The sequence below is a fragment of the Channa argus genome, chromosome 1, assembly GCF_033026475.1.
Source record: "Channa argus isolate prfri chromosome 1, Channa argus male v1.0, whole genome shotgun sequence".
Lineage (NCBI taxonomy): Eukaryota > Metazoa > Chordata > Actinopteri > Anabantiformes > Channidae > Channa > Channa argus.
In genome coordinates this window covers 44,852,447-44,870,555 of record NC_090197.1, presented here as the reverse complement: position 1 = coordinate 44,870,555, position 18,109 = coordinate 44,852,447, and the positions used below count along the sequence as shown (strand labels likewise).

The 18,109-nt window shown below is 39.1% G+C and overlaps 1 protein-coding gene across 4 annotated transcripts in view; it reads left to right on the top strand.

Annotated features, from left to right (window-relative positions):
- Positions 1-18,109, top strand: part of arid4b (AT-rich interaction domain 4B) — a 42,823-nt gene that overhangs the window by 11,818 nt on the left and 12,896 nt on the right. For all 4 annotated transcript variants that reach the window (XM_067525527.1, XM_067525525.1, XM_067525528.1 and 1 more), the window contains exons 3-9: positions 2,058-2,168; positions 5,482-5,547; positions 5,900-5,990; positions 7,844-7,923; positions 8,303-8,394; positions 10,144-10,285; positions 12,327-12,406. In XM_067525527.1, coding sequence (XP_067381628.1) covers positions 2,058-2,168; positions 5,482-5,547; positions 5,900-5,990; positions 7,844-7,923; positions 8,303-8,394; positions 10,144-10,285; positions 12,327-12,406 — 662 coding nt within the window. The remainder of the gene's footprint in view (positions 1-2,057; positions 2,169-5,481; positions 5,548-5,899; positions 5,991-7,843; positions 7,924-8,302; positions 8,395-10,143; positions 10,286-12,326; positions 12,407-18,109) is intronic.

Below are 18,109 nucleotides of genomic sequence, written 5' to 3'. Positions count from 1 at the left end.
TGTCATATAAAGCTAGTGTTGGCTAGCACAGCTGGTACTGAGTCCAGACCACACTATAGACTAATGAGGTGTTTATTTGGGAGGTGGGTAGGCTGAAGTGCACTGAACTCTGCCCCTGAATACCATTTATAGAATCCCAGAGGCACTGGAGCTAAGGCACCTTGCCCTGGTTTGACTGTGACAGGCCTCTCAACACTAGGATGGAATTTGTTAATATGTTTCACTATGCAGTGCAATTTTAAGTTACATTTCAAAATTATGTATCTTTTCATTGCAATATTTGTATTAGCATTTTATTAGATTTTTGAAGCCACATTCCACAATGTACCCTTTCAGTTGGAGGTACATGTACAAGTCCTTACAGAACAATCATGATTTGGCCTAAGGTTCATCCGTGCCTCTTCAGATTATCTTTTCCAGTGATGTCTCATAACTAAATATTATGTCATCATAATGGTTTTGTGGTCTGAGTGTATGGCAAAAAACCTACACGCTTTAGTTGTCTTGTCAGACAAGATCATGTTCAGTTTAACTTCAGGTAACACATTCATTAATAAGGGAGATAATACGCTATATTATATATAATAAATTGGGATATTATATAAAGGAAGGTAAGAACAGCATTGGGACAGCTCTCTATCCCTAGTTTCAACAAAGTTTAAATGCTGCATACAATCAGTGCTAGCTCTAAAGAGACACAGTGCACCTGCAAAATGCTGCTGAAATAAAGGCAAAACCTTTTTTTCCCCCTTTTTCCACCCAAAAACTGCTACTTCTGTTGATGCACTCTATCAACGTGGAGCTACTTTTTAAATCTGTTGGCTGCTCTCTTTTTTTCATGCCCCTCTAGGGTTTGCTCACATGCACTACATTAACAACGGGCTTAAGTGTTTACACAAAATGAGTAGGTCATATTTGACAGCTAGTGTGTTTGCTGGTGTTTAATAAATGAAGGATCTGACTTGGATCCGAATTTTTAGAGTTGCTAAAACCACATACAGGAGCAGAATAATTTAGGGTAAATAGAGTTAACCTGCAAATATTTATGTCAGGGGGTTTCAAATTCACAAATGTCAACTTTTACTTATTCAGTTCTGAAAGTGGTTCAGTCATGCCACAAGTATATTTATTCCATGGAGGCTTACAGGAGCTGGTTTCAGTGATTAGTTCCTCATCACTGGAACAAGTACTGCTGAATGGTGGTGAAGTCTTTGTGGCTTTGCCCTCCTTGTTTTGTAGATAGATAAGCAGCTATTAAACTGATAATTCCACTGGAAATTCTTTCAATGAACCCATTCACAAAGTAAGATGTAGCTTTTGTTGCTATTACTGCTATAAAAGTCCATTTGTAAATGTGCATATTAGAAAAGGAGTAAGCGTAGAATTACCTGCTTTCAGAAGTATTGGCCCACATATTGCAGTTGCTCTTTATATATCCTGTCAGCAGGAAGTTTAGCCCACTTTGGGTCCTATTCTGGAAAGATGGTTAAATATACCATTGTTATATTAGGCATTTTCTGGAGACTTAGTGAAACACCCTCAGTAAATTCATCTTCACACTACATGAACCACAAACACCATCTGCCCTCATCCACACACAGAATCTGTTTTTTCTGTGTACCCTACACTCCGCAAATCTGTTCTTGAGGGAGGAGGAAAGGGGTTGATAAACATCCGGTGATGACACAAGATGGTGCTATGTGTTTCGGATAACTTCTTCTATGTAGTCATCAAAGCAGTAGTGAAGGGGCCTTTTTGTTTGCTCCCTGAGAGTCTTGTTTTCCAATACTCAGAGCAGATGGTATGTGTTTTCCATGGATGAATCCCTGGTCCGGGTGGGTTTTGTATAGCTGGCTTGGACTTTCTAAGGCTTGTATGTGTGTTCTTCTGTCTCAGCTGTGAGAACACACCTGTGTCAGTAAGGTAGAGGTGTGTGTGTGTGTGTGTGTGTGTGTGTATAATATAATCATATTAAATATCATATTTAATATGATTTTTCCCCCTCCCCTAATTTTATGCTTTGAACTACATGGTCTCTGTTTTGTTTTTTCCCTCAGACTTTGGAGGAGCCCCCCTACTTGACAGTGGGGACGGATGTGAGCGCCAAATACCGAGGGGCTTTCTGCGAGGCCAAGATTAAGACTGCCAAGAGGCTAGTCAAGGCCAAGGTAAGTCACAATTAAACATTTATTATCTGTCTGTGTTGTGTGTGAAGTGGAATGCAGCAGGTCTTGGACCTCTTGTAGTTGCTTGATGGCACAGCTCAGCCTCATTGTACATTCAGAATGGTTCAATTGGAGATTGCTGCATTTTCAAGAATATTGTCCAAAACATTCCTTTGGAGACTGTTTGATTGTCCAGATTAGAGAATCCCCATTTAAGACTGAGTCAGAAAACGTGCATTTAAATGTTGTTCTTGTTTTCCTTATAGCTGGTGTGGGTTGTTAGCACTGTTTATACATTCAAAACACTGATTAAGGCAGCCCAGCTGTGACAGATGCAAGGTCTGGCCTAGCCCACTAGGTGCCCATCACACCTCAGGCGTCCCTCTTGCCCACTGCCTCCATACTTTGTGGCAGGGATCATGCTGCTACTGTTTACCCACTGGTTTCATGCCTTGCTGATAAAGGCATTGAATGATGCATGTAGTACAGTATCTTATTTCCCAGTGGGGTTAGAGCATCTGGATAATACAATAGAGACAGATTGCTTTTCTCTTGTTTCGTTAGATTGTGTGGGAGGAACAAAGACTGGATGCTTGCTTTTTTTTTTACTGTGTCAACGTACTATAGTTCCCTCTGATGAGTCAAAAGAGCTGTGATTTTTATTTTTGCCATTCTTGCACACCAGCGGAAATCTTCAAATTACGTGCTTTTTGTCTCATGGACAGAGGCAAACAACATGACAAAATAGACCATGTGATGTTTTTAGTGTAAATGCAGAGGGCTAGTATTACACTAATAGGACAGTCCCAGCTCATAAATTAATTACCATACTAATTGGCTGAGTGAGGGGTTTATTTTTGAATAGCTGTTACGTGAATGTGAGCTGTTACACAAACGTTGAAACATGGCAATTACTTACTGGCTGTTGTGAATCTGAATATTTTACTGTAATGAGTTCCTCTTTAGCTTTGTGGTTCGTTAATCTCTGTCTGCTTGTTTAACAAAGTTGACAGTTGCAGCATTTGGTGCTGGTATGTTTTGAGTAATGTTAAGACTTAATGAAAAGATTTGTGTTACATTTTTATTTATGATGATGATGATCTATACTAGAGGACTTGTAAAAAGTGAATCAGCACCATGTGAAAGGCTTGACACAGAAATGATCAATCAGGACTCAGCAAAACAGCTGAATATAAATTACAAAAGAATAACTTAAAGCATAAGTTAGATCACTATCTACTGGGACAGAAATATAAACAGAAAAATACCTATATAAAAATGTCATTAATTAGAAAATGTGTCAGCCAGTCAAGTTTTAAAGTATTTTGTGGCTCACCACCTAACCTCCTTAATTTGAGAGAAAACCCCACTCATTTATAGAAGTGATGCTTTTTTCAAAGTTCCAGCAATTACGACTAACTGAAATTGTTCATATTCATTTTAATGTAAATAACATAGCTGAAAAATCAAGTAACATAACGTAATAAAATTGAAATTAGCTGTGCCTCGGCATGCTCACCAGATGAATTGTTGTTGTGGGAATGTTATTATTACGAGGTGTTCTTCAAAAAGCTGTACATTTTATCTACCACAAGTTTGCTTTTGTATCTGTTGAAATAACACTGAAGGAGAAAACATGTAAAATCAGAACAGGGGAAAGCTTTATTAACGCGCACAGACAGGAGCAGTTAATACAGAAATGGTCTGGTGGATAATAAATGAAGCAACTGCAGTTGTTCAGTTTTATCTGAGCTGTCATACCATACACTCTGTGCTTGTTTTCATCCAGGGATTGCATCCTGTTGCTGTTTATGGCCAAAAGACACAATATGTTTTCTGCAGTCAAATTTACGTGAATCATGACAAAGGTTTACCTTATGTTCCTGCAACAAGTAAACAGAAACATCTTTCATGTTCAAATTTGGGGAAACATGCTTAATAAACACTTTAAGCTTAAAAAGGAAAACTTCTCTGCAGCTCTATAGCTTTTTCTTATGTTCAAGAGACGAATGAATCTATTGCAGAGCCTATTCGCGTCACATAAATGTGCAGGAAGTGAGACGTTATTAAAAGTATAATAATCTTTTTCCAGTTTGTATTGTTGAGTGGTTGTGCAATTTGTGTGTACAGTTACGATGCTCTGCAAGAACCAAGCTCACAGTCAGGAGGTGGTCAGGATGAGCAGGTGTTAATGAAGCTCTGTAGCTGAGGATGTGGACAGCAAGAGTCACCCTCCCTCTCTCTTTGAAGAGAGGAGCCTCCTGCTTGTCCCTGTGAAGAAAGGGATTCCTTTATTCCACCAGGCAGGAATGTCATTATCTCCCTAACTGATGAAATGCTGGCTCAGGAAGCTTTTTATTCCCCCTTTTTTTCCCTCCTTTTTTTGACCTAACAATTTAGCAGCACCTTACAGTTTGTGTTTCTTTCATTCATTGGCCTAATCCCGCCTTCCCAGCATTACTTTTGATTGCTGTTTCTGTTATATTTTTAACCGACTCAAGAGCATTACCTGAATTTGTTACCTGCAGGCAGTTTTTCTTTTGTTGGGTTTTTTGACACTGGGTTAATTAAAACCTTTTTGCCTTCAAATAGTGGTGGACTCTAAACTAAATCAGTCAATAAATGGGAAATCAGTTTGCCATTACAATTGCGTTACCGTTTTACTAGCACGTTTCCAAAAAATATTTTGATTTCCTGAAGGAAACAGAAAAAGAAGCACGAGATCATTTGGATTTTAAAGTAGGAATGCGCATTTGCATTACTAACCTGATTCTGTGCTCCTGTCTGGAAAATATATGACAGTAGATGTATTTGCCTGCCTTGTCTTTCCTGTCCCCTTAGGGGTGTCAGGTCTCCATGCAGATGCAAGATTATTACAGTGCGATCAGATTATGACCTACTGTGGCTCACACAGGGGAAGCTGCATAAGCACATGGGGGATGGTCAGATAGTGTGGTCCCAACCAGTCACAGCAGAAAAACCACCACTGTTGATGCCAGCAGATGTGCTGCATTTGCCAGCGTGTTGACACTCACTCAGTGGTGCCATAAAAATACCATAGTATTAAATATCCACACTCATGCTGCTACCTAACAACACCAAGAACTCAGTATGTATCCTGTGACAAACATGTCTCAGTGCCAGGTATTGCATGAAAGGGTCTATCATAGTAATCAGCTTTTATGAAGTCCAGCGGCATTTTATGGTAAATGTTGCCTCTAAAGTGGAAGATTGATGTGGCCTGGTCAGGTCTTTTGGGAATTGTTTGTTTAATCTTGTTACTGATTTTCCTCCCTGTCACTTCCCCCTCCACCAGGTGACCTTTAAACCAGATCTGTCCACTGCTGAGGTTCATGATGAAAACATCAAAGGGCCTCTAAAGGTAAGGCAGGAGAGATGCCAGACACATAGGCATTAATCACCATTATCTATATTTACTTCTGTTCAGTCACTTTTGTTTAAATTTTAAATTGTGTCACATTTTTTAGTTTCACTTTCTGTTGTATGAGCATTTAATCAGCCCCTCCCCTAAAAGAGTGGATGTAGAAAAAATACAAGAGCATCAGTCAGTGAAGCATTCGTTTTGTAATTTAATTTCAGTCAATTAGGATTCTTGTAGCAACAATATGGTCCCCTCATTACTTGAAAATGCATAATTAGATTTATCATTATTAAATAATAATAACAATTAGCATACTGACATTCAAATTAACACCAGTGTATGTATCCAACAGGTGGGTGCTGTTGTAGAGGTGAAGAACCAGGATGGAGTTTACCAGGAGGCCACAATCAATAAGCTGACAGACGCAAGTATATATACTGTTGGTAAGTCAATAACAAATTGCCTGCTTGCCCTTCTCATTCAAAGACTAGTACTCTCTCTGCAGTTCACTTGTAAAAACATGCTTGTGTACAAAGAAAATTCCCCAGAGTTTTTCACAATAGTCTTTTTCTTTGCCATATCAATACACTTTTTGCAAGAACTGTGTTTGGTAGGTTTTTGTTCCCTGTTTTGTATATTTGGTAAAGAACTAAGTCATTTCATGCAGAGCAGCAGGAAGGTTACAAGGCTGCTATGACTTACATGCTGAGTTTAATCAAAGCTAAGAGGAAACCAAACAAAAGTATCTCTCCAGACTTTGAATGAGGGACAAAACAGCAGAGATAGAGCAATATGTATTAAATGAAAAGGCCAAAGGAAAACATGTATTATGTTGCATTGTAAATATGTGGCAAAATATTATGCAGTTTGAAAGCCTTTTAATACATTTATTGCATAACTCACAATCTGAACACATGATAAATATTCTTAGATTCTTAGATTTATCTTAAATGTCCATTGTGTCATAAATTTGGTTAAAGTTTAAATAAAGCTCCTTTATATAACATTAAAGTAATTCAGTAGTAGTTGTGTGTATGTCAGTTGGTAAGTTGCAAACAAGAACTGCTAATTGCTCATTTGGGATTCTTTTAATAGTTGGAATTAGACTGAACCCTCAGCCAACTATGATAACCAACATTATACTGACTTTGAACAGTCCCTCAAACCCCATATTACAGGAACTGCAAGCTCCAAAACTTGGAGCATGACAATAGTCCCACTATATATTCTGAGCCTCAATGTTGCATTGATATTGCTTTTATAAACACATTATTTTTTTCAACAGTGTCAGACATTGAAAAAAAAATTAACACGTAAGCAGTGCTGATAAATGCTGCACACAGGGCTACACATTGTTGTCATTTTTATGATCAGTTTATTTGAAAAAGCCATATATAGTGGCATCCTCAAATCGTATGTTTGTGATTTTTTTTTTTTTTTCAACCAACTGTCCCAAACTGCAGTAAATTCTCATTTGAGAATTGCAAGCCTACAAAATTACAATCTAACATAATCCAAAGTGAATATAGTATAAAGACTGCTTCTCAGATCTACAGTCTCTCTGCAGCTGCTCCTCGCTTAAAGGCACCTGTGGGGGTTTCCCTGTCTAGAAAACAGTCATCTCTTCATTCATCAAGGAGGAAACAAAAGTACAAACCTCTTCTGAAGTTAGAACTGTTGGCTGTTTTGTATCATTTTTGCCAAATACATTTGAGCAGTGAATGTTGGAATTTACTTATTTACACATTTGGGTTTATCTCTTGGAGCAGTGTGACTGTTTAATGTGAAAGGAAGGTTTGTTGAGTTCTTTATTATGATATACTGTTCACTCATTGGCCACTTCTTTGGGTACATCTGTACAATCTAACACAGTCCAGTACAGCAGCTTTGCCATAAATTCCATTTTTACAAGGTTATAATTTCTCAGATTACATTAGATTGTACAGGTATGCTTATTATTATTATTATTATTATTGGTGTTTGATGTAGGTGCTTGTTATACATGTTAAGTCTGTGGAGATTTGTAATATCAGACAGATGTGCTTTTGGTTAATTTATAAAATGCTCAACAAGTTCCCCATGTCTGTTTTATTTTACTATTTACTCCACTCTCTGTCTAGCAGAGGGTCCTTGAATCTCTAAAAAAAGCTGTGAATTAAATGTGACTCTGTCTTGCTACAGGATTTTTGAAAGCCCTAAAAGCATCATTTATTTCAACATATAAAGCAAGTAGACATCTTCTAACTGAGCATGAGTTTATTTGTGCTTACGTGTGTGTGTGTGTGTTTGTGGACAGTGTTTGATGATGGCGATGAGAAGACCCTGAGACGTTCTTCTCTTTGCCTGAAAGGAGCGCGTCACTTCGCAGAGAGTGAGGCAAGTGTTGTGCTAACCTGCACTCTTATCAGCCTCCTTTTCACATCTTTTCATAGAAACAAAGTGCACGCTATATTTTTTCCATTTTAATTAGTCTCCTATTTTTAACTAGTATTGCATAAATTAAAATGGTGCTCATAAATGGTCCCACAAAAGCATTTAGATGTATAGATGTGAAATATTTCCAGGAAATATTAAATAGCATCAGTGCAGTGTAAATGTAAACTGTCTCCAAAGTGCTGGGGGAATCCTTTGTTTTATAACTGATAGAATCCCAAGGGAATTTCTTCAGGATATACAAGATAAATCTTTGTATTTCTATTTGGTTTTTTGACAAGGTGGCACTGAGGCTCTTTGCTGTTCTTTGTCTCCTCTGCAGACACTCGACAGACTCCCCCTCACTAACCCCGAGCACTTTGGCACACCTGTCATTGGTAAGAAGGGCAACCGCGGCCGACGATCGAACCCAGTGTGAGTATCATCCTCTGCCTGTATGCATCCCGCGAGATTCATATCAGACTTAATATACTGTATGTGATAGGTCTGTGACTTTAGTGGGGAGAGTTTTTCACCACTGAGCCATAGTCATATGGAAAAGGCTCCTCAACTTTACGCTTGTTGACAGGAGTTGAAGTGAAAGATTTACTCATCTCCATTTCCTCATAAACCGCCCTCAAGGCCTGGAAGAGTAGAGCCTTCTCACCTCCTCCAACTCCTTAATCACACCATGTTTCTGTGTGTGCATGCATGCTGGAGAGGCAGTGAGAGCACAGCGTGGTCCTGCTGAATGTTATCTGTTTTTTTTTTGTTTTTTTTCCCCCTCTCCTTTTGACTCCAATGTTCCAGTGGATGTTTTATGGTCTGATGTGCCTACTCCTGGGAGACTGCAGAGTTTTCATCAGGGAATAGGAACAGCTGAGTGTTTTTTCTTTTGGCACTGGATATAATTGTAGCTCCTCTGTTATAAAAAGGACACTCTGCTAAATATTCTCATTCTTTGACACCCTTTGCTAATGGCACTCAGAGAAAAGTCAATATTGCTCTAAACATTGCTGCAGTATTGACCAAACAGTCTCAGGTGCACATTAGCACCTTGAACCTGTTGACCTCATGTGCGCTAATTATGTCTTAACTCTTATATTACAAGGTCAGACAATATAGTATAGATTAAGATAAAACAGCTATATTGCTTGTTTTTAGAAAATCATTCTTTTTTTTTTTTTTTGAAGGAATAGTTTAACATTTTAAGGAATACATGAATTTGCTTCTTGCTGAGACATAAAAACATGACTGTCATGTCACTGTACTGTAAATACTGGACATTGAAGCATGTTAATTGGTTAACTTTTGAGCTAATGCTATTTAGCTTCATCCTATTTCCAGCCTACATGCTAAGCAAGCTCACTTCATATTTAGAATACACAAGAGTGAGAGTGGTAGAATTTTTTTCATCTAGCTATTCTTTTAAGATACTATCTTTAAAGTAAGGTGCAAGTGTTAAAAATCACCTTCTCCAATAGCTATTATATGTGGAGCAAACTAAATTAGTTGTAGATGCTCTTTCGATGAGTAGCTTAAGTGCTTTGTTTATGACTTTGAATTATAGTTTAGTTGTTTTTGTTGTAGCAGTAGTAGTAGTAGTAGTAGTCGTAGTCGTAGTAGCAGCCTGGCTGATTTACTGCTCTTGCGTCCTGCCAGACTCTGTGTGTGTGTGTGTATACAGAGCTGGGCACAGGCTTAGTGAGGCATAGAAAAGATGAAGCAGGGTCTGTTTGCCTGCTGGTACAACTCACATGATCACTTGGAGACATGGCTGCCTGTCTGCTGGATGCAGTCAGGGCTCTTCTTGCATCAGGATGACTGTCAGACAGCAGAGAATGAGCTTGCTGGTCAATACACTAATTCTAATGAACGAGCTCATCAGTGGAGCAGGACTTATGTATTACTGTGCTACATAACGATAAGACTAGAGATTTCACGGAGGGTTTTATTGGGCTCTGTGTTATTAAATCCTTATTATTGTTTTCCAGCTGAAATACAGTTAAATGGAAAAAAACGGAGAGACATAGGACAGCACTTTTCTTAATCAAAATAAGCCCTTTCATTGCCTGAGGATGAGAATCAGATGAGATACATCAGTAGAATAATGTATTTGATTAAAAATACATGCTTGATTTGTAATGTGCAGCTCATTGAGTAAACTTTGCTTTTTCTCCACAGTCAAGAAGAAGAGTTGTCTTCATCCTCCAGTGAAGAAGAGGAGAGTGATCAGCGGCAGAATGAAGATCTGTTTGGCAAAGTGGTCTGTGTGGAGGGGGTCGTCAGTGGAGACAAGAAAAAGACCATGTGGTATCCTGCTCTGGTGAGCTCACAGTCTCCTGTGGTTTACTGCTGTCTGTCTGCTCCATCACTATAAAGAAAAAGGGACCACTACTGCTGATTTTCCACTACACTCTCTGTATTGTTGATTTTCATCAAAATCTCTGCTTATATAACCTCAGCACGATTGTTATTGCATTTTACCCACAACCCATGGAATGTTACAAAAATACCTGTTGTTGGTAAATTCTAAAAACAAGACAATCTTTTTTGGTGTGGAGCATCAGAAACTTAAATAGCTAAAGTTTTGCATAGAGGGAAAAAGCTAGTATTCGTTTTGCCTGAGGTGTGCAACAGTGTAGCTTTGATACTGGTTTGAGGTCTTCAATCTTTTCCAATCCATTTCTCTCCACCCACCCTTAACTTGCAGCCACCATTAGCACATAATGCAGTGGTGACGGGCCTTGTTTGTTTATGTAAGTGTTACAAGTAGAACTGGGAGAATGGGAGAGGGTGGAGAAAGCTGTCCCTTTCACTGTGTAGTCAGCAGAGCCACGCCTCCAGGGTTTGTTGTTCTTGGCTTGCTGTTGTCTGAGCTCCATGCTGCCTCCTTGTGACAGCCCAGAGAAATACATTATCCACTAATCTGTCATCATTCACACTGTGACCTTATGGTAGAGGGGTGGGGTAGTATGCTGTTAAATGACAGTACATGGCTCTGATACTCAATGTGCACTTAAGTGGACTAATTAAATAAATGTCAATGGAAACAGGTCTAGATGTGTGAACTAGAAACTTTGATTTGCACGTTTTCAGTTCAGTATGCGTGTCACAGAGGGAAATTATATTGCAGCAAACGAGTCATAGTATTTATATAATTGTAACATTGAGAACCATAAAAGAGACACTTGATATAATCAGATTAAACAGTGACTAGGTTACTGTACATACAAAAATTGTATTTCACTCAATGAACTGAACTGTACTGTACTAAACTAATTATGTTGGGGGTGGATGATGTTCGGGGTTAGGTTGCTCATGAAGCCAATCTTGTATGTTCACTCAAAATTATAGGAAATATTTTATGTATGAATTATTTTTCTAATAAAAGAACAGTTATTACACAAAGTCTTCTCACCTGACTTGCAGTGATGAAACGTGTAGAGTCATTGACATGGTCAGGGAATTTTGTCAGGAACAACAAGTCTTTGTGCAGTGACACACTATTAATTATTAGTACTGTTATACTATAATAAGATATTTTGTAATAAAGTTTCCCTCACTTAAAAATCTGAGTAACCCTTGGAAAGCCAAAAACTGCAAACTGATTTGACCAATTCCTGCCGTCCATCATCTGTACTCCTTATCCTTCTAGGGTCACAGGGGTGCTGGAGACTATACCAGCTGTCATGGGGTGAAAGGTGGGATACACACTGGACCAGTCGCCAGGGTATCCCAGGGCCACATATAGAGACAGACAACCCTTCTCATTCCTATTCCCACCTATGAGCAATTTCGAGTAACGGCTCTTTATTTCTTTTATTTTGGGGATTTTGTTTTATCAGTGATCTGATTCATCAGTGGTCAAGCCTGTTGAAAGAATTAAAAACTTGTTCTGAAGCAGGTTAGCCATGCAGTAAAAGTTACCCTTGTGATCTACCCTGATTAGTGAGCCAGAAATGAGCTAGTTTTGTGGTACCATAAAAACTGATTTAAGCCTAATGTTGCCCACTTATCTTGCTTTGAATTACAAGCTCCCAGTGGAAATCAGATCACCATAAAAGCAGTGTTTTCCATTCTGGGTTAGAATCTGGCATTAAAACAACTCTGTGTCCCTCATCTCCAGTCGATGGCTTGTAGCACATGTAGTGAGCAGGGACACACCCCTTAGACAACTCACAATTTTTGTCTTTGTTGTTTAGAAAAGATATTTTTTTTAGTTTATCAGCGTGGCCTTTGCTGATACTGCTTTAGTCACTGACTCTTACTGATTATTCCCCCTCTCTTCTGCTGCTTATTGTCTCATGCACATACATTACCACATCATCTGACCTCTTGACTTTTCCTTGTTTCTTTGCAACAAGGTCATCTCCCCGGACTGCCATGAAGAGGTGACTGTGAAGAAGGATAACGTCTTTGTCCGCTCTTTTAAAGACGGGAAATTGTAAGTCATTGCTAATGTTCTGATACCACTGTGTAAAGTGCTATTTGTAAATCAGGGATGATCTAATGATTATTAGTAGATCATTCACATTTCATTATCAACTAAAACAAAAACTATGTCTTCAGCAATATATGTAAGAGCAGATAGCACAGCATAAAGGTAAACAGCAAATAAGTGGAATTCAATAAACAAATCCAGTCTTTTGAAAAAACTGTGCTAAGCAAATAAATGCATATTCACATGATAAATGATCTAAGTTGTTATTAATTCATTTTCTCTGATACATTTAATTAATCATTTAATACTACTTTAACACATCCCCATCAAGAGTTATTCAGTAAGCGTTTTGTAAAAACAGATGTGTGCAATGAACTATTGCAACAATCACATGCAATGCTTTGTATATTGACATTGGAAATGCTTGAGTGCACTCCATGGATGCACTAATTATACTTTTTTCTTGCTGTAAAGTGGTTTGAATTCTTGGGAAATGGAGCTCTGTCAGATTTTTTTTTATCCTTCAAACGGTTAAGACACACTGTACCGACCCTGTCAGTGCTTGGTTGTATTATTTGTCCTAAGGCTGTAAGCTGTTGGTGAGGTAAAGTACTGTAGCTTCCCTGCAGCCTGCTCTTGGCATGGATACACACAGCCTGATTGTTTTGTCTGTGGCAAAGTAAGGGAAGTCCTGTCAGGAGTCTGCTCTCAGTTATTGGTTTGTTACTGCAGTCTCTCTGCATGTGGGTAGAAACACAGCTCCCACTCAACATAAATGACTCTGGTGTTGGCTAGCAGCTCCAAATACTATTTCTGTCTGTTTGAATTCCAGTGATGACAGAGCAGCCTTGGGTCCTCAGCGTTTATCAATAAATATGCTGATGAGTTACACAACCACTTAATCTGCAGCCAAAGACATATTCGATGGATGGATGGCTTACCACTTGTATTTAGCCTAAAAGTCAGGTGAAGGGTAGAACTGATTAGACGGATAAGATAAGGAATGATAAACCAAAGAACAATTGGAAGTGATCGACTTATAAAGTGTTTCCTCTCTGAGTGTAGCACACTGATTACATTTGTTGCAATTTAAATGATCCTGTAGCAGCTTTTTCATCTTGCACAGGGTATCCAGGGGTAGACACAAGAAATAATAAAGTGAGAAAATCTATATCCTTATTAATTAGACTTTCAGGTTTGTTTTCCTCTAATCAGTTTGCTTTGATGTTGATTTAATAACAAACCACTACTTATGTGTGGTGATATTGTTGGTATAGTTTGATCTATTCCGGGTTTTTAAAGTAGCCCCCAGAGAAGAAAGTTTATACTTTTTTATTCGTAGGAAGAGTTAACCAAATAACCACTGTTGAGAACTTGGAGTATGATGGGAATCTTCACATGCTTTCGCATCACTTCCAGATTTCTATACCCTCATTTCACAAAAGCTATACTAGTTGCTACAATGCTGCACAATGTCCTGTGTCAGTATTTCGGAATTAACTGTTTTCACAGGCTTGTCAGTATTTGTTGTTTTATTTTCATAATTTATGTTAGCCTCTTCACATCTATTATTACAGAGTTAGTGTGCGCTGCTGCTCCCTGTGAGATTTGGTGGGGTTTTTTTTTTGTTTTTGTTTTTGTTTTTTGAAGATAAGTCACCTGACCTTTGCTGCACAGCGGCAGAATCACTGTGTTCGCTATCCTCCGGAGAGCTTGGTTGTTAGTGATAACCATATGACATGTGTATGAGCCAACCAGGGTTTACTCTGTTTTTATTTATATTGTGTATTGTAAGGTTAATTCGATTAAGAAGCTTATGTATATTACGCACTGATGATGATGAATCATATAACTGCCTTTGAAGTTTTCCTTTTAAGTTTGTTTAACTAGTTGTCTTAGAAACTATGTTTTAGAAAGTTGGTTTGAAGAGAGGGAGTTCAGCTCAGAAGAACAGACTCCAAGGTAGTAGGGAGCGCAACAAGGTAGAAGTGAAAGGTTCAGTGTGTAGCTGTGGTGGCGCACGGTTTCTAACCTAGTTCAATTGGAATTGATTTGTGAACGTGTTTGTGAAATTACTATTCGTAAACGTGTTCTGTAGAATTACCGGCTAAGTTGAGAAATGTGGAATTCAATAAATGTTCGGTGTTTGTCATACAACGATCTCTGGTGTGGATAATTGTTGGACCACAGGATACAAGTAAGCACCTCTACTTTAGTAAGAAACCTTGTCTAAACAGGCTAAACACGTGGATTAAAATTCAGCGAAGAATGGAAGGAGAAATTGATTCAGCTACAGTGGGAAAAACGACAGATAAAGCAAGATCTTAGGGCCATGGAGAATTCTTTGCATTCTGATAGATGCAAGAAAGGACAAGTTGGAGCAGCTGGTGAAACAAAAGAAGATACTGTGTTTCCTGTTGGATTAAATAGGCATATCAGTGCATAGAGGAATCAAATAAGGGAAGTGATGATGTAAGGCCTGAAGACAGTGTGCCTGTGGTTTACTCAAGGAGATCCAGAAAATCCAAGTTCTGTTCTCTCTGTAGCATCTTCAGCTTTAAAAACATGCCTGAAGGTTGAACTAGAAAGAGCAGCTTTATTAACTAAGGCTGAAGACTTAGAGGAACATGGTTGCTCTAGAGGAACAAGAAGCTAAACTTAGGGTAGATGAAGCTAGGCTTAAGGCAGAAAAGGAGACGTAAGAAGCTAAGCTTAAAGAAGAAAAGGAGAAAATTAGAACAAAGAAAGAACAATTGGAAATTAATCCTTCTCTTGCTGCTGCTAATGCTCAAATTCAGATCTTGAGGAAACTTGAAGGCTCTGCGATGTCACGTGGCTCAAACATCAGCAATGACAACTTCAAGCTCCATCAGACACAGACAACAAATGCAAGCAAAAAAGTACCTGTTGCTTCTGCTGCCAATGTGGCTGAACAGTGCGAAGAAACAAGAGATGAGACATGCCAGCGTGGTTTCCAAGTAAGTGCTTTTAGCCAGCTTCCAGGGTCAAAAGGTCAACATGCTTCGTTTAGGGATAATCACTGTCAGAACTATATTATCCAATTTTTTATAAACACCAAGGATTGTCTTCAAAACATTCTCAACTTCAGTGGAGATCCTCTGGACTGTAGACTCTTCATCAGAGCATTCGAGCACAGGGTGGAGAGTAAGGGGAAAAAAAGAGCTTCACCACCACTGCAAATCCAGGGAACATTCAAAAGGCTGTGAGCCTCGCCCGAGTCTTGTCTTTTTTGCCATTAGGAACATATCTTTTAATCTTTTAACACTGTGGAATACATTCCATAATTCTTCTCACAAGGATAAGATAGATATCCTCAAAAGCAAAGGCTAATGCTTCAGATGTCTGAAACCAGGACATTTGAGTAAACGCTGTCAGGAGAAAGTAAACTACCAAATTTGTTCCAGGACGCTCCCTACTTTACTGCACGTAAAGTTCAAGGAAAACACAACTGTTAAGGAAAGGCAGTCTGTGGATGGTGATGAACAGGCAGTGATCAGCAGATTTGTGAACAGCAGATGTAACCAACATTTGGATACTGGGCCTGGGACCACTGAGGGCATTCTCACCATAGTTCCTGTGTGGGTGAAGGCAAATTAATTACTTCATATGCATTCTTGGATATTGGCAGCACAGCCAAGTTTTGCAAAGATAAGCTTCTCGATGACCTGAATCTACATGGGGAAAAAGGTTAACCTTCTACTTTCAACTGTGGGGGAAAACAAAGTCGTGACTAATAACATGGTAACAGAGTTAGAAGTAAGCCACTTAGCTTCCAATAACTTCATAGAACTAAATTAGGTTTATTCACAAACGGTAAGAGGATGTAGAGAAGTGACTGCATTTTAAAGGGGTGCAAATACCTCTCATCAGGGCAGAAATAGGATGGTTAATTGGAACTAATGTCACCAAGGCAATGGAACCAGAGGAGGTCATCCCTAGCTTCAACAACGGACCTTATTCAGTAAAAACTATGCTGGGATGGCCAGTCAATCAGCCACTGAAAAGAGGTGGTTATAACAGAACTAAAGATGGAGTAACGCATGTTGTGTCAAATCATATATCTGTTGCCAGGCTGGAGAACCTGTGGAGTCAGTAGTTCAAATATGACTTTCCCGAGGGTGATCAAGAGAAGGAGCAGGAGATGTCTAAGGAAGATCATCTGTTTATGGATAGAGTGTCAAAATGTGCTATATTGGTAAATGGTTAGTATTGCATTAATCTTCCACTATGGTGAGAATGCCCTCAGTGGTCCCAGGATTTGCGCATTAAAATGCTAAACAGCCATACCATGACAGAACAACATCCTGCTAATTTGAAGAGGAAGTTTCTGTGGTATTTGACTGCAGTGCTTCTTATCAGGGGCCCTCATTAAATGAGCAGCTCCTTCAAGGACCAAATCTTACCAGTACAATAATTGGTGTTCTAACTAGGTTTCGTCAAAAGCCTGTTGCAATAGTGGTGATGTGGAAGTTATGTTCCACCAGATAAAGGTTGTGTCAGATGATGCTGACCTACTCAGTTTTTTCTGGTGGCCAGAAGGTGACACCATTCAGCCGATGGCAGAATACAGGATGGAGGTGCATCTGTTTGGGGCCACCTCATCGCCTACTTGTGCCAGCTATGCTCTCAGGCCGACACATCTGTTTGATGCTTGCACACTAAATGCGATGCTGCTAAATTTTTATGTTGACGACTGCCTAATATCAGTTTAGTCTGTTGAAAAGGCTGAGTCTCTACCACAGTTTGAAGACTACATGTAAATAAATGGATCTGCAACAATCGAATGGTGCTAGCAGCATTTCCAGAAGAAGAGAAGGCGATAGAAATAAAGGACCTAGATCTTGATCAAAGTGCACTACCAATGAAAAAGGTATTGGGTGTACAATGGTGCATTCAATCAGATCAGTTCAAGTTCACAGTTGTTTTCCATAGCAAGCCCCCCACCAGAACAGGGGTCCTATCCATGCTGAGCTCAGTTTATAATCCATTAGGGATACTTGCACCTTTGAATTTATATGCCAGGAAGATTATGTAGGAGTTTTGCAGGATGTGATGGGGATGGGATGAGATTGTGCTTGAACATCTTGCACAAAGGTGGTCTCATTGGGTACAAGGTCTAGTGACTTTGGAATTGACAGATGTTTCAAGCCAGAAAACTTGGATCAGATCATGTCTGCTCAACTGCATAATTTCGCAGACACTAGCGAGTAAAGCTATGGAACAGTAATATACTTGGTCCAGTGAAACAGCAGTAATCAAGTTCACACTGCCTTTTTGTTAGGAAAGGCAAAAGCCCATGACTATCCCTCATTTGTAGCTTACAGTATGTGTGGACTGAATGCTAAGGAAAGAGTTGGAGCTACTATTGGAGGATACAGCAGTGCTAAAATACATTAGCAATAAGACAACAAGTTTTCACACATTTGTAGTCAATAATGAATAATAATGAATTAGTAGACCTCGACAGTCACAGTGCCACTACGTGAATTCCTAGCTGAATCCTGTAGAGTGTGCATCAACGAGTCAGGACTTGAACACCTTTTTGCAAAATAAACTCTGGATATTTGGACCAAAATTCCTCACACAGTCAGTCGAGAAAAGGGCAAAGAATCCAAAGCACCTGCTCGAGCTTCAAATAGCTGATCCTGAGGAAAAAAGAAATATCACTGTGAATGTTCTTGCAGT